This window comes from Podarcis tiliguerta, assembly GCF_965153285.1.
Source record: "Podarcis tiliguerta genome assembly, chromosome: 6".
NCBI lineage: Eukaryota > Metazoa > Chordata > Lepidosauria > Squamata > Lacertidae > Podarcis > Podarcis tiliguerta.
Window position 1 is genome coordinate 38468529 of NC_139539.1, and position 17742 is coordinate 38486270.

General features: G+C 41.3%; 1 protein-coding gene across 14 annotated transcripts in view; it reads right to left on the bottom strand.

The window, feature by feature from the left end:
* The window catches only part of LOC310679308 (membrane cofactor protein-like), a 57254-nt gene extending 41833 nt beyond the window's left edge, over positions 1–15421 (bottom strand). For 3 of the 14 annotated variants that reach the window (XM_083444416.1, XM_083444407.1, XM_083444411.1), the window contains exons 1-7: positions 14934–15364; positions 8271–8459; positions 6852–7040; positions 5594–5693; positions 4345–4430; positions 3884–3925; positions 3644–3688 (exon numbers count right to left, since the gene is read on the bottom strand). In XM_083444416.1, the coding sequence (XP_083300542.1) occupies positions 3644–3688; positions 3884–3925; positions 4345–4430; positions 5594–5693; positions 6852–7040; positions 8271–8459; positions 14934–15000 (718 nt within the window). In that variant the 5' untranslated portion in view covers positions 15001–15364. Of the gene's footprint in view, positions 1–3643; positions 3689–3883; positions 3926–4344; positions 4431–5593; positions 5694–6851; positions 7041–8270; positions 8460–14933 lie in introns of all 14 variants that reach the window. The other 11 variants (XR_014512193.1, XM_083444410.1, XM_083444412.1 and 8 more) reach the window with 10 other exon arrangements.
* Between the last annotated feature and the right edge of the window lie 2321 nt (positions 15422–17742).

Here is a 17742-nt window from a genome sequence, read left to right on the forward strand (position 1 = left end):
CTCACCCCGTCGTGGGGATTCGAACTGCCAAACTTTTGATCAGCAAGCCCTAGGTTCTGTGGTTTAACCCACAGCGCCACCCACGTCCCATACAAACTTATCCTCTGTTAAAAAGGTGGGGACAAACCTAGAATGCCCAGTCCCTAATCTAAATAGAAAACAATAATATTGAAAAGGAAAATAACCAGAATATTATCATTACTAAGTGGCAAAGTTTACACTTTGCTTTCAATTCAAGCCCCTACAGAGATGAAAGCATTTGTGTGCATGCATTCACAGATTTTCGCTACAAATGTAAATTATTCACTGTGATATTATGAAAAGTCTGAGATTCTATATCGGGATAGTCAAGGTGATGCCCTCCAGATCTTATTGGACTCTGGCTTCCATCAACCCCAGCCACCATTGCCAATGGTAAGGGATGACTGAAGCTGCAGCTCATCGACATTTTGACGGAACCATGGCCTTGCAGGGGTGCCAACTTGAATAATATATTGTGGGGGCCCAGGTAAGCCCTGCCCTGCATAACTAATCACATGATGCAGTGCGCACACACACCATTTGAATGGGAATTGACATCAACTTTGCAGGGGCCTGGCCCCATCAAATATTTTATTGTGGGGGCCGAAACTCCCATGGCCCCTAGCAGTTGGCTTCTATGCTGCCTCTACATTCTTGAGTGACTACATTCAGATGCCATTTCACTATGGCGCAATAGCCACATAATTTGGGAGAGGGAGGGAGTATCGACATAATTTATTGGCGGTGGCTACCATATGACTCCTTGTTATGGATTTTCCTCTTATGTGTTCATACTGCGCTATTCAGTAATGTTTCACTTTCTCACACTAGTGGGAAAAGAAAATCAGAGGAACACATAATAACTTACAGTACTATTTATAAAGTATTTCAATCATAGTTAAAGAAATGCCTGATTAGAGTCAAACAAATGCATAATAAGATAACTTACAAATAAAAAGTAGAGTTCGAAGTTGTGATCCTTAAAATAAAATAAAATAAAAAGGAAATGTTTTTCAAAGGCCATAGGTAATGCAGCGACATGTTACTTAAGGAGATATCATTCATTATAGGACCAAATCTGCTATAAGCTGATCCTGACTTACTGATTCAAAGCAGTAGACATGGGCAGTGTTGCTTTAGAGAGAATACACACACATATAATATAAATCTTATATACAAGATCTTATATACATATACACACATACAAGCTCTCTCTCTCTCTCTCGGTTGCCGCCTCTGCTCACTCAAACCATTTGCCAACCCCACTTCCCCCACACCTGACCAACCCCCTTGCTTATACCCTCATAGTGTGCCCGTCCCTCACTCTAAGCCCCACCCCCTTTTAAAGGAGGCGCTTCAGAGAACCATTTGGCAAACCAGTATCTGACATGGCTCCCTTCTCCATTTAACCTCACTGCAGGCGGGTTTAATTGGGGAGGGCACTCCAGAGAGAGGTTTGTCTAACCTTCTCCTCCTCCTTTTGGCGTAAGCCACACCATGATGACAGTGTTCCATTTTTATGTATATAGTAATATATACACACACAAACACACACACACACAGAGAGAGAGAGAGAGAGAGAGAGAGAGAGAGATACTGGGGAGAACAAGGATTGCAGCAGTTTGTCAGAGGATCTGGTGTCTGCACATGGAGAAGCCCAATTTAATCCCCATTCTAGACTAAGGAGCATCTATCACCATTGATCTCTCTTTAAAACCACTCTCTGTAGCGCCTCAATAGATTGTCCTTCCAAAAGCATTTTAATATATTTAATGATGTGCCAGTTGCGTTCTCTGGTGTAGTACACACACGTACACTCACACACAAATGCAAACACAGAAAACAAGTGTATCAAAGTGCTTGGTAACACAGCCTTACTACAAAGTACGATAAGCTGGAAATGAAATTAGTATGCAGCTACAGCCTCTGAACAATACGATCACAGGTATAAAGCTTGTATTTGAAACCACTTTCACTGATATGTCAATGTAAAGGAAACAATGTAAAAGAAACCCCAAAATCAATGCACATTATTGCTTCTGTCATTGGAACACAGTGCAAGGGCAGCCAACCAACCACATTGGAACCAAATAACATGTAGATAAAACCTCAGATTTTGAAAACTTATGAGGCATTGAGCATGGATATTCCCTAACACTACATCCAAACACCAGGTGCAGTTCCCCAATCGTTATACATAGCACTACACATTGAATACACCAGTGAACTACACATCAAAACCTTAATCTATGTTCAGTAGTCTAGTTAATTCATCTCAAGAACTTCACTCTAGTAGATTCAAAGATGTGTGGAAGAATTTTAGCAAAGAGGGTAGCAAATGGGAAACATGAATAAATACTCCTAATAATATACGATACAAGTCACAAAAGCAACTAAAATACTATGATTTCAAATTATTTCCCTAGCACCTTGACTCCAAAGCCTTCATTTTGTTCCAGAAGGTATACTAAGCAGAGGGTTAGTCACCAAGACAAAGTTGTGGCGTACACTTGGCCTTCATTAATCTAGGCTGGAAGAGTAGCTCCACACTTTATTCAGCAAACCTGGGATCTTGAGAATATGCACATGCACTACTTTCCACTTGGTTCCTAATATAGTCAAATCACCCAAAGCCCTATTATTTTGCAATGCTGAACCCTGAGGAGAAAAAGCACCATGCATGAAGCCATATGGCACCCACTGGTAAATGCATTAGCACCCAAATGAAATCTCTCTTGCACCCTACATACCTTTACATTCATCACCAACGGTGGGAAAAGGTAATCTCACTAGCTGTGTAAATACTCTTCCACTCCTTTTAAAAAAATTAAAAAAGGAAAAGAAAAGCCCTCGTTGCATAATCAAGCTCTTAAGAGGAATCCAAAAGTAAAACTCAGCCTTCTACTTTATTTAATTTATATTCCACCATTCACCCAAGGGTCCCAGGGCTGCACGCAGTAGACATTAAATAGACAGGTTAATAAAAACCGAAAACAGAATAAATCAAACAATATCACATGATTATTAACAACTAGCAGCCTCATGCCCAGCATCGCGCAGAAATTCTAAGAAACGTAGACACCGCTGTTGCAGCAAGATCAAATGCAGAAGAAGCTTCCCATCCTTCTCACACTGCGGCACAAAGGCATGATATTTTTTTCACCCTTCTCCCCTCACTCTGGATGCTTTGAGTACTTGGGTTGTGTAAAATGTAGTAGTTTCTAATGTGACTATAGCTGTAAAGTGTTTTTGTTGGGGATGGACGCCAACGCTGCAAGGGACCCTAGGTACACCTCTGTATAAAGGCTTAGCCTATGCTTGAACCCTCATTACAGCTTCTTTTTTGTTTCTGAGCAACAAGCCACATATTGAGCTGGTTTGCAGGGCGCACTATGCTAAATCTGATAGATAGACAGACAGACAGACAGATCAGATGCCAACACTACGGACACGGTAAAAATCAAAGTTCTCCAAGGAGTTAACAGGTATTCAAATAATTACATTGCAGGACAAGACAAAAAGAATAGAACATTCTGAAATCCTAATAAAAGCTCTGAATTAACCACTAGTACCACAAGCGATTACAATGCTAGCTATTGAAATGAAAAAAAAGTTTTCCAACCTGTATTATTTGTAGCACTGCCTCCTGATGTTGGCACAGCTTGCCCTGTATAAGAGGCACATGCAGATGGATTTAAAGTTTTTGCTTTAAATGGTAATAATCAAAACTCTCAAATGAATTAACAGCTTTTAGAACAAACTGCAGAAAAAGCAAAAATAACAACATAATCCCAATAAAACCTAATTAAAAAATTCTGTGTTGACCACACAAGCTATTGCAATTAAATAATTTGTTTCTAACCTGTTGTGTTTGTACCATCTTCTGTGGGTTTCTCAATTAGCCCTGTATAAGAGGCACATACAGGCATATTTAGTTCTCACTCTTATAAAACATTACAATTTAAAGCTTTTGCTACTCCTTAATCTAGTTTAACGGAGGGCTGTCAGTTTCTATGGCCTATGACATGAGTGATGCAATTAAAACTCTCTGTGGTTATCAAGCATATACAGACGCACGCCATATACATAAACAACAACTCTGTACCAGAGAAGATGAGCATGCCAGCTAGAAGGGTTTCCCTCTGCAATACTTCCTGGCATCCTCATATTCTTACTGCAGATATGAAAGTCTATTGTCATTTTCTTCTATGAAGAATAATGGCTTTTCCTTGGCTCCCCTTGGAGACTTTAGTTGCTGTTAGGTGGCACATTATAAGGTGGTCAGTTCTAATTAATCTGGTATCTGTCACAAGAGAATCTTACGTTGACATTCTGGAGGCTTCTGGCTCCATTCAACATGATCATTCTTCCACTGACACTGAGTAGTAGGTGATCCATTTAATGTGTACCTAAATAAAAGGAAAAGTACAAGGTGCACCTTTATACATAATTCTTCAGCGGTTCCTTTAATAACTATTAATTTTGAAGCATGCACTTTACCAATATCAAGCAAAATTAGAAGTTAGCTGTGCATCCTAACAGAGAGATTTTTATTGTCTCTGCACTGCAGTTTAAATGTTTTTCCCTATTATTCCCCATAAATGAAGGTTCTATTATCTTTGTTTATAAACGTTATTGTGAGCTACAGTTCCCAGAGTTCCCTAAGGAAGAGGAATTGATTATTAAACCACTCTGTGAATTGTAGCTCTTTGAAAGGGGTCTCCTAACAATGCTCAGAATCCTTAACAAACCATAGTTTCCGGGACTTACACTGCTTTAGATGGACAGTGCAAATGGGCCCATGCATGGTTCATCATAGAATTCCTTATCACAGAGCAAGTGCTTCTGATATCCTGCTTCCCTCTGCTACCCTCTGTATCATCAGGCAATGCTCTGCCACTTCTGGACAGTTACGAGACCTATTAAAGTTGGCTGAAGGTCTCCCAAAACCTGATGCTGTCATACAGTAAATCTTATACAATTTAGCATTAATCATCTGATAATAAATTTGCAAAATAAACCCAACACAAGAATAAGGCAGGGCCAAGAACCCTTAACTCTGTTAGATTAACAAACAGTTTCTCTTTGGTCTATCTCAAACTCTAGGTGCTTAAATTCTTCAGAATAGCAACTTTTTAAAAAGTGGGTGGAGAAGAGCATTAATTTCCACTTGAAGAATGTAGCATATTCAACACTTGTGGAATGTATTTTATTGCATTCTTCCTGCGAGGTCCTTTGTGAAATAGTTGACAAGGAAGTTCAGAGCTGGTTTATTTTGCAATGCACCACATTTGGTTTGCTTATTACAGTTTACTGAGGAAAAACTTCGTCCTATCAGAATAAATAGGGACGTATCATACTTACTACCATAACATTTATGGGAGAGAGCTGTGCTTAGCTTCTCTGAAGTTTATTTTAAGAAAGTACTATTGGCATGATTGCCTCAACTCTTAGGTTTTTGGTTGTTGGTTTTTTTTAAAAAAAGGTAAACTATAGATTTGTTCTCCAGAATTCACCCATTAAATTTTATGTATTAATTAAGACTTGCTAACAGAGCCAAGTCAACACGCACCCATCTTCACATGTGAAATTTACTTTTGCCAAATACAGGAGATTGGTTAGAATAACAGCATCACCATGTTCTGGTTTTCCTGGATCACCACATGATTTTCCTACAGAAAGGTGAGAATTAGCATATTAGGATTATATGGCATTCATTGACAATTTGATTCATCAAAAATTCTGCCCCAGGTTCAAAGGGTAACTAAGATAGCTTATGATCTGCCTATGTTTTCAAGAAGCAGCCCCTTACAGTGTTAGAAAAGTTGCCTTTTAAGTGAGAAGAAATTAACAAGAACGCTAATGCAGGGTTTGAGGTGGGTGACAAAAAATACACAATGCTTTTAGATATTAAAAGTCCATTGAAATTAATGGCTTTAAGCATGCTCAATTGCTTGACAGATCATGGAATTGCTATTGTTAAAAGGCTGTTGTTGTTCCAGCCAAATCAAAAGCAAATTAAATGTATTTCAAGTCTGTGGTTATATCCATACATCACATTAAGACAGTAAACAATGCTTTAGTGGTGCATGAATATGCTGAAGCAAACAGGCTCACACACTTCACCGCCACAACAGCTGGCCTGCAGTTTGCAGTGTCTTGTACCAACCAAAGGTTATCCTACCTTGCTGAAAGTAACCATAGTCAAGGTTACATTATGAGTCCTTGTTACATAGCATATTGTGGTTAATTGAAAATTACATGTGAAAAGATCTAGGATCTAGTATACCACAAGCTTAACACGAGTCAGCAGTGTGATGCAGCAGCAAAAAAAGCTAATGGTATTCTTGGCTACATCAACAGAAGTAACAGTCTGACCACACCTGGAGTACTGTGTCTGGTTCGGGGCACCAACATTTAAGGAAGACACTGACAAGCTGCAATGTTTGCAGAGGAGGGTCGCCAAGATTATCAAGGGTCAGGAAATCAAGTCTTATGAGGAACAGTTCAGGGAGTTGGGTATGTTTAGCCTGGAAAAGAGACTGAGAGGAGATATGATAGCTGGATTCAAATATCTAAAGGGCTGTCATGCCACACAAAGGATGAAGCAAGGTTATTTTCTCCTGCTCTGAGGGCTAGGAGTTTCCTGCAGCCAATCAGAAGCTTCACTTTGGAAGTCGAACATTTCAGAAGTTGAACGGACTTCTGGAATGGATTCTGTTCGAATTCTGAGGTACGACAGTACAGTAACATACTTTTCTGAACATATTATAGATGAAAACAAGATTTCAACTGTGTGATCTTGAAGTTAACTGCAACAAGATACTGACCTTTACAAAAAGCTGGGAGTTGTGTCCAAGTGTAATTCTCAAGACAAGTAATAACAGGAGTTATTTCAGGGATAGTGTCGTAACCTTGGCGGCAGATATAGGCCACAGTGGTGTTGGCAATATAGTAATCCTTCCTTTGCCCTTTCTTTACTTGAGCAAATGCGGACCTTGGTGGGCTCATGCAACTGCCTGGCAACAAAAGCAGACAAAAGAATGGGGAAATATGCTGGGAAGGATTTGACAGAGATAGAGACTTTTCCTTTTGATTTTTGAACCTTTTGATTGCAATACTGCATTGCGTGACAAATGCAGGGAACTGGAACTGTCGGCATTTTGCTGCCAGATAAATACCTTCCTGACTGCTGAGCCATTTGTGGGCTGCTGGTATTACTCTGCCATTTCAATGAGGAGCTGAGAGTCACTCCCAGGAGTTTTAGCTGAATTTTAGGAAAATGTGGTTTTACCTGCCATTTTTTTAAAAAATATATTTTTATTGATTTATTTTGTACATAAAATATAATAATATTCAGCAGCATTTATTTAAGGCAGTCAGGTCGCAATCTAACAGCCGAACCCCCCTCTCTGATTAGGAGGAAGTCAGAGAACAAACCTCAGACGTTCTGAGGAAACCTTCATCCATCATTATCGGAAAAAGAAAACCTCCGGGAAGGTGGAGTGCAGAGTGAGGGAGAGATCAGCTTGGACACTGCTTAACTACTTTTTAAAGAGTCCAGGTCTGCATGTCACATTCTGTTTAATTATTTCATAACGTCAGGCATATCTGCTCCAGCAAAACCTCATGCAGAATATTTTGGAGGGCATACACAATAAGGGGTTGTATCCAACTAACTTAGGTCCAGGAAATAACCCTAACTTCCTCCCTCTCTGAAAGTGAGGGAGGGTGACAAGAGGAGCCACTTTGGGCCCAATATTGGAGGGGCTCTGTGCCGTGCCACGCACCTGTGACATCACAAGCGTGGGGCACGCCTGTGACGTCACTTGCACGGGGTGCGATGCACACCTGTGACATTGCACATGTGCACAACTGGGAGAAGCCCAAGTGCCTAGCCCAGCTCACCAAGCTTGGTGGTGGACCAAGCAAGCCTCCTGCCAGCCAGGCTGCGGCATGGCTGAGGCTGGCACGGCCAAAGTGGGAGCCACTATTGCGTTTGCCACAGCAGCAGCAGTCAGTGGCAGAGGCAGGGAAAACGGTGGCAGCAATGCAATTGTAAGACACCCTGAGAACCTGTAGAACAATGGGATATAAAACATTTGCTTAAAATCCATCAATACATGAATTAAACAAGATGTCACCCTTGATTCTAAAATGAATAGTCATTTAAAAAGCCAAAAATAACCCTCTCCCCCCCCCCATAACAATATGTCAAGGATAGGTACATTAAAAAAATAAACACTTACCCACACAAAACTGTTCTATGTGTGACCACTTTGAATCTGGAAGACATGTTACAACATCTACTTTTCCATAGACATTAAAAAAGTTGCCCAGACACTTGTAAATTACCGTTGAGCCTGGAGGGAAAGATGCGCCCTCAATATTCTTATGAGGGACTCCATTGCGAATGACTGGTGGAGGGCCACAATCACCTATGACAGGCAGAAAATATTGCTTTTAAATCAATGCATTGCTGGTATTGTATTCAAAAAATATTACTATGGATTTATCTTGAGAACTGGCAGAAACACACATCATTACCTTGTTCAGTTTCATTCAGCTTTCATGCAGAATGCTCTATTTCGTTTTAGATGTATATTGCAAGGATGATCAAGCACTTATAAAACACCTTAAATGCACAAACCTTTTAACAACCAGTATCTCACCCATCCATCTTCCCAAACCTGAGACAGTCCCTATTTAGCAGAGGGGAAATGAACTAATATAGAGTCATTTATCCCAAGACTCTCAGCCAATCTAATTCTCTATTTTAGCCTGCAATAGCTTTAAGAATAAAAAACCAAACAGATCAGGCAAAGCTGACCTTACTATTAGGCAAAGTGAGATAGCTGCTTCCTTTGGTTTTTATTAGTTCCCACCCTCAATACCTATATTTATTTAGCTTTTTCCAATCTCCTAAACTGGCAATGAAACTTGCTTGTTTCTGAGTTGGGCAGGATTAGCCGGTTTTCTCATCTGGTCACCCCCCAATATGTCATAGGCAGTAGTGCTGGGAAAGTCCTCTGTTTGAGTGAGCAGGCAGAATGGCAGCCAGCCCAGGACATGCACTTTAGCAAGCATTACATTTGTTCGCATGTTATTCTGCTGCCATACCCACCTACCATAGTTTCCAGATCTGCCAGGGAAACCTTGCTGGCAGTTCCCATGCCTAATAAGCACTGTGGTGCAGGGGCCCATGGTGGGGCGTTCTCTGCTTTACCCTCTCTTCTGAGGTGTCTCACCACCACATTGCTTTCATTTTGATGGCAATACAGCTCTTCGCCTATGTCCTTGTGGAGGGGGAAAGTGTGCAAGGGATTTGTGTATTTTGGTTGGTGCTGCTGCTTTTCAGTCTTTGTTTAGGATTTTGTATTGGGTTGTTTTATGCTTTTTTAGATTTATGGTGAAGTCTGATTTTGAAGTTTTTGATTTTGAAGAGGCCTTTAGGTGAAGGGTGGATTACAAATACTTTTGATAAATAAATAAAATTGCTGCTGCGTTGTATACAGGTGACCATTCTGTGCGCACTTTCAGCCCTGGGGATGGAATGGGCTTACAGTCTTAAAAGTGTTGGAGGAAAGAACTGCCTATGTATGCCTCTGCCCCTCTAAGGCTACCAACTTCCCTCGGCGCTGTGATGGAACCTGTTGAATATCAGCTGCTAGTCCAGTGAGCTTTTGGGCATGGAATAATGTAGGAAGCTAGCCAGATCTTTGCCTCAGACAGCAAAATGCCATGTCAGCTTGTGGTGAGACAAGAATGACAAACCACCAGCGTGCCCAGGAACCAGCTCTTGCCACAATACCACACTTAACCCACATTTAAGATGCTTGGAAATTGAACTTTAAAAAAGCTGGGAGGGGGAGGAGAAGAAAAGAAAACAAGAGTTAGCAAAATCGTGTTTCCTGTGCTCACAATATTTACAGAAAAGCCACGGAGCTTTTTAATAAGTAATTTTGTTACTGCAGCTGGGAGAAACGTGGAGACAAGAGCATTACACTAACATATATGATTGCAGCATTACCAGCCAAGCATCACAGGGCTCACCACAAACCTTATTTATCCAACAGTGCTGCTCTGCCTACACAACAGGCTTCCATGTGCACATCAAAATTAACTCTATTTTCCTGTCACCTCCAGCCCCCTGCATGCCCTCAAAATCAGGTCTGTAGGGATAGGAGACCCTCCAGAGCATACTAGGGCATGCCAAAGGCCAGGGATCAGCATTTGGCAAAAACTGTAAGAATCTAAAAATTGTCTTGCTGGATCAGCTCAGTGAGACATCTAGTGCAGCATCCTATTATCACAGTGGAAATAGCCACTCCTAACCACCAACTGTTTACAAGTGTTGTCAGCTTTGCAGACACACAAGAGGCCATTGCCAAGGTTACTCATATTGGCCAAACATTTGTATCCAACCAGAACACTGTCTCAGTGCCACTTCTTCCCTACTCTACATGCTCTCTCTCACACACAGTATCCAAGCATTAGGCATCTTGGCCAAATTTCAATACACCAGATTAGGCATATCAGAACTTTGTTCTCACAGCTTTTGAAGGAGTATTCTTTAAGGATATAAATCACATGATGATGTCACTAGCGGGCTGTGCTTGAGTATGCATAATTACATATACTCTTTCCCCTCAACAGTTATAAAAGTTCTTCTTCAGCTTGCAATGCTGAATCATTGGAAGGATGTGACTAAACATACAGCAGTAACAAAAATATCTCTAAGTCAACGGGCAGTATCCAATGAAGTCACTCAGGTAGCAGAAGGACTTCTGGTTCCGCAATATAACTTCCCCTTTCTCTCTCCCTGCACACCTCCTAAAGTAGTTTAGGGTTCTTCCTTTCTGGAGCATATTTAGGGAGCATACAGGGAGAGGAAAAGGAGAGGATGTTCCACTACACCATGCAAACAGAAATGCTTGGGCTAATGGAACTATTTTGTTGGATACTTCCCACCAGCACACAGCAGCGGTACTTGAAAAGTCCCTGCAAGTTCTTTGTGGCAGCTGTTGTAGATGCAACTGTTTTTTAAATTTAATTTTATTTATTTCTAATTTTAACAAAGTAATAATAATAAACAAATAAAAATAAAAATGTGATAGTCTGACCTCTTTCCTTTTTAACAGTGCAAATTCTACAAATACCTTCCATATCTCATCAGAACCATTTCTCCTGTATATTCCCCACCTTACCTTAATAGCACATGTTAATTTATCATTAATATACCATTCTTCCATTTTATATTCACACAGCACTGGTACTTGAAAAGTCCCTACAAGTTCTTTGTGGCAGCTGTTGTAGAGGCAACTGCTTTTTCAGCAATTAACTTATCACTGCTTTCTGATAAAAAGCTGATTTCCGGCTGAGCAGTCTCATGCCCATGCTTAGCAAAGCTCAATCCAGATAAGATGGAGTTTGTGGGTGGTTCCCTAGACTGGATGGATGGGGGGAAGCCTCCTCTTGATGGCATTACATTCCCTCCAAACAAGCAGGTAGTAGTTTGGGAGTACTTCTGGATCCATCACTGTCGTGGCCCTGGTGGTGCAGAGTGCCCTCCCCTCCATCAGCTTCAGATGCGGCCCAGGCCCAACTATACTCTTATTTGGGCAGGGACAGCCTATCTTCTGTTGTCTACGTTAGATCACTGCACATAGGACTGCAATGGAAGGTGATTCAGAAATCATAGTTGGTGCAGAATTCAGTAGTCAGATTGCTCAATAGGGCAAGATGGCTTGAGCACATAACACCAATCCTGGCCTGACTACACTGGTTACCAGTTAAGTTTCCAAGCCCAATTCAAAGTGCTGCTTTTGACCTATAAAGCCTTATGCAGTTCAGGACCCCAATACCTCAAAGACCACCTCTCCCTGTAAAGCACTCTGGACCTGGCTTTCGTCACCTGGAAGATCTGGAGGGTGGCAATGTGAGAATGGACCTTTTCAGTGGTGACTCCCTGTTTGTGGAATGTTCTGGCACCAACATTATATAAAATCATTTTTAACCAGGCTTTTGCCTTTTAATTATCTTTGGCCTTGAGTAGGTGGAATGTTTTAATCCTGCCTTTTAAAAAATAGGATTTTCCTTTAGGGTCTTTTTCTTTTCTTTTCTTTTATGCTGGTTTCAATGTATGTGTTTGTATGTACATATATTGAAAGTTGCTTTGAATTACCTTGGTAAAAAAAGATGAATAATTTTAAATAATAATAATAATTCACTGTCTTTTTGAACAGAATGGTACAGAGCACACTTAAATACTGTGCTAAGCTAACTGCCCCGGAACCATGTACTCCCTCAAACTGGATTGTATTAAAATAACCTCTGAACATCACCTCACATAGGCCCTGTTCCAAAAGAGCTGCATTGACTGCCAGTTCATTTCTGGGTTCAATTTACAGTGGTACCTCAGGTTAAGTATTTAATTCGTTCCGGAGGTCCGTTCTTAACCTGAAACTGTTCTTAACCTGAAGCACCACTTTAGCTAATGGGGCCTCCTGCTGCTGCCGTGCCGCCGGAGCCCGATTTCTGTTCTCATCCTGAAGCAAAGTTTTTAACCTGAAGCACTATTTCTGGGTTAGCGGAGTGTTTAACCTGAAGCGTATGTAACCTGAAGCGTATGTAACCTGAGGTACCACTGTATAGTACTCACTTTAGTGTTTTAAGCCCTAAATAACTTAGGCCCCACATAGCCTGAAAGACCTTCCCTGCAGAACCTCACAGGTGTTAAGATCAGCAGAGGGGAAGCTCTTGGCAGTTTCACAGCCCTCGGACTTCCGGGGGGGGGGGGGGGGATCAGCCCAGAAGATTGTATTCTCTGTGGAATTCCCTCCTCACAGATATGTGTCTGGCTTCTTCACTATTCAGCTTTCGGCAAAAGCTGAAGATGAACCTCTCCACCTTTGAGATGTGTGTTTCTGGGGCCCACTCTATTCCTTTGATTGTTAACTGTTTTAACTGTTTTAAATTTTGAATTTTAAATTGTAACCTAACCAGGGACCTGTTGGTAGAGGGTGTGCAATTAATGATGATGAGAACAACAACAACAACAGCAACAACAACAAGTTGAAATTGTAGAAATTGCTTTAGGAATGTGCTTTCTTTTTTGGTCACTAACACTAGTAATCAAGAGGAAAGGAGAGCAAATTTGTCATCATGATTCCCAGCACTTATTTCAGCCCTGATACCTATGGTTGTGGTTGGGGGGGGGGGGTTGGGGGGGAGGCGGGAGGTAGTTTATTCCCATCAAATTAGATGTGCTTCAAGAGTTAAACAACAAACTACTGACAGGGTTTTTTTTTTCATTTCCACCATACTTTTCTGCCAAACAGGCTCTCAAAGCAGTTTACAACACAAACAGCAGATTATTTCGATTAAGCTGATTATTTGGATATTGTGTTATTAGAACCAATTACTTGGTGAAAATGTAATACATCATCTTCAAATATCACATTCTAAGAAGGCCCAGTCAATGGGACTTCACCTATTCCTGAGTTGCACCATATACAAAACAACTTAAGAAAAAGCCTGTTGCACCAGGCTTTTCTCTACCTAGTCCAGAATCCTGTTCTCACAATGGCCAAGCTCCCCTCCTGCAATTTCCAGCAGCTGACCTTCAGAAGCATACTACCAAGAAGTACCACTCCAGTTAGGGTGACTTTAAGTTCTATAAGTATATAAGTTCTATGAAACAATTTGGTATTTATTTTCTTTCTTTCTTTCTTTCTTTCTTTCTTTCTTTCTTTCGTGCTCTTTGGGTGAGGCAAATTATATCAAATAAAAACAAAGGAATGAAATATCAGGGGAGTTAAAAGGTAGAAACAGGCTTGACATCCACTTGGCTGGGAAGTTGTTTTGGTCTCTTTCTCCCTACCCCACCCCTCCATTCATACTATTAGTGACTGGATTAACTATAAAGTATTCCATTCTAGATTAAAAATGTGCTTGTTCATTCAAACATCATTCAGAATAATACTTGTTAGTTTCTGCTTGGCATTCCTACTTATGCTGCTGAGTAAGATTTACTCAAATCCAGTTACCAATTATATAGTTAAAACAACAGGCATATATGATGAAATACTACCTCCCCCCCCCCCAGACCCACATTGCAGGAGGATGGACTGGATGACCCTCAGGACTCCTCCCAACTCTACCATTCTATGATTCTATATGATGAAATACTATACTACGTGTGTGTGTGTGTGTTTATTTTATAAAATCTATACACTGCTTGATTGTAAAAACACCCAAAGTGGTTTACAAAGGACAGTAAAAGCAAGAAAAAAATTACAACCCTACTTTTAAAATGTACAAAAGTTAAAATACTAAAACAGATTAACATTACCTCAACTTTCTGAGCAGCTGGGTAGGTCTGTCTAAATAGGAATGTTTTTAAACAGGTGCAGAAAAGTGTGTGTGTGTGTGTGCAAATATGTTTCCTGCTTGGCAGGGGGTTGGACTCAATGGCCCTTGTGGTCTCTTCCAACTCTATGATTCTATGATTCTATGATTCAAACTCGAATCCCCTACACTACAACTCCCATCCTCCCTAGCTACTAGGACCAGCGGTCAGGGATGATGGGAGTTGTAGCTCTACAACACCTGAAGGCTGAAGCGTGGGACTGGTGTTTATGTATATATATATTTATATATGGGGTGTGGGTATGGGTGTGTGTACCAAGTTTCCCTGCCCCTTTGAGCCACTGGGAGCTAGGAGCGCCCATCACACTCACACACTCACACTCACACAAGTAGAGGAAATCCTTCCCTACAGTATAAAGAACCAATATTTGAAGTTGGGCAGGATGGTGGGCGCTCCTAGCTGGCTCCCAGTGGCTCCGAGGGGCAGGGGGTGGGATCCCCTCTGTCGAGTCGCCGCTCCCGCTTTCCCTCCAGCTACTCACTCAGGACGCCGGCAAGTAGTGCAGGAAGCACGAGGAGCCTCGGGCCAAGGCTGGGCGGCGAGAGCATCGCAGCGCGCGGCTTCCGCGCCCTCCAAGAAGAGCCTCTTCCAGGGAGCGATTAAGGCTTCCAAGAACGCCGCCGCGAGAGTCCGCGGGGAGGAGCCTCGAGGGGAGGAATCCGTCGAGGCGGAGAGAGCAGGAGGTTCAGGGGGTTGCGGCGGCGCGCGAGGGGGAACCCGCCTCCTCCTCTTCGCGCTGGGAAGTGCAAAAGCGCAAGGAAATCGTTGTGTCCTCTCTCCTCTCATACAGTTTTTGCTTTCCCCGCTATGACGTGAAGCCTGGGAAGTTCAGCGGTTCGTTGTCAGACTTGCCAAGGATGTGGCTACCACAGGATGAAAATAGTCACTCGTTTGGGGAATTTGAAAGTTTAAAGACTCTTAAGGCTCAGCCCAGAATTATAGCCTCGCTCGGTTTTCTAGTTACGCCCCAAAGCGGAATGTTAAGGTGTGGTGGTGATGATGTTATTTTTTTGGCAAGGCGTGTGTGGGAGAATTCCGTCATGTGTCTTTTTTTCAAAGATAAAACTACATAGACTCGTAGAACTCGCTTCAGAATTGGAAGGGACACTAGGGTCATCTAGTCCACCCCCTGCAGTCCAGGAGTCTCATATTCACTCGTGCCTGAACAATATTGTATTTCAGATTAGATTAGATTAGTGTCAGGCCCTGGGGAATGTACAGAAGGCTTACTACACATAGGGAACCTCGGGCCAGGGGCCAAATGTGGCCCTCCAGGCCTGGCTGGCTGCTGGCCCTCAGAATTGTCGCTGGGTTATTGGCCCGATACAGCAGGCTCTTATTGTGTTCTCAACATTGCAATTACGTTAAACCGTGGAGTTCCTCTTTTTCACAAATAGAAGAAATTTCTCCGGTTACATCCTGTTCTTCTGCCACATCCTGGGTGCTGTGAGCAGTTACAGTTGGTTGCCATGCTGGCAAATGTTGTTGCTACCTGCAAAAGAAACATTAATGCAGCAAGTCTGTGTGGTAGGGTAAGCTGAGACTTAAGTCACCCATGGAGGTTTGTGGCTGTGTGCTATTTTGAGTGATGATTTGAGCCTAGGTTTTCCAAAATAACCACTGCCCCACACCAACTAAAATCTGGCAGCCATGAATGGAGCCAGGACAGAATGGAATATGCTGACTTTCGGATCTCAGCACTAAGGTACCAAACATAGTATGATTCTGTTAGCACAGTAAAATACTCCCTGACTGTCAGATTTAGCAGCAGTGCTGGGCCATTTCCAGTTTGCACAGAAAAGTCAAAACTATGGTAGCAACGTAATGCCAGTGCTTAGTTTTAATAAACAAATTGAGGATTTATGCATCTTAAGGGCATTTCCAAGCAGACTCTTTTTTTAAACGTCAAGTGTATACTGAGTCTTCTGGTCTAGCAGTCAGAAGCAAAACCACATTAATCAGATACTTGTGTGCCCTTGCCAAATGGCATGCAGAAGCCTTTCTGCGTGTAAGTACACAAATGGTAGGCTAGGGCTTCACAGCATCAGCAGAAATCACATAGAACCCCCCCCCCCAACCCCCTCAAAGTATATTCACACATGAATGTTTATTTATAGTCAAATTCTCAAAAAACAAATATTTGATTCCATGCAATGAAGGGCAGACAAACTCAAAAACACAAGCCCACTAATAATACGTTTTTCATTATTAAAATTTTAAACAAGATTAGGAAAAAATTGAAATAACCAATACTGTACTCTTTATCAATTCCATGAACATTGTTTTCAAATCTTTATAGCTTTGACATAGCTTTCAATCACAAGGGGAGACCAACCTATCCAATTTAACATTGGCAGTGAAGAAGCACCTGCTTCTTTGCTTGTGTTTCCTCTTCCCTCCCCATCCTTTTTTCGCTCTTTTTGTTGTGTGGTGGAGGGGGAGGGCAGAGGTACTCTTTTAATATTTGTACAGTGCTTTGAAAATGTTAGGTGCTTTTGAAGTGTAATATTACTGCCAACTTTCTGAGGTATAAAAAAGAAGTTCTTATAAAAATAGTGATTATTTTTCATTTTAAAAACACAGTGTTATAAAAAATTAAGTTATAACACAAAAAAGAAAAAACATTATCATTTGTGTTCCAACATTTTATAAATATCTATTTTTCTATCTCTCTGCATACATAAGAGATGTTGTAACAAAGTAATACAAACTTACGTAGGAGAGCAATCACAGAGGGTTTGATGATGGCACATTCTGTCATATGTCAAAAGGCATATTACTATTCCTCTTTTTAATATTTACCTAGGGGAAATTTCCTTATAAATTCTAAAGGAGGGAAAGGATACTAGCATATTTTGCTGGAACTGTTTGAATATTATTATCATTATTTACAAAAAAGATAAAGCTCTATTCCTTTATATTTGTCTTTATCTCAGTCTTAATCTTGGTTCAATTTTTTCTTCCATTGCGACAGACAGTGCTATTTTTCTAGAAAAAGAGGTGTCGGAACTCACCATGAACACCTCCCTCATTCTCTTAGAATGGCAATAGTGCTCACCTGAGAGGAGCCAGAACTGAGTTCCTGTGAGTTCCCCCTGAAAAAAGCCCAGCAACAGGCCATATTTGATAAACTAAACCTCTTAAGCAAATTGCACTTTTTTTAGCAATAACTATTTGAGCCTCAATCAAGAAAAACTCAACCGACTCTTTTATCTATTCATTTTTCATATAATCCATCCCAGAAACCTAACAATGCTAGGGAAGGTATTGGCATGAGGTCCTATCTAAAG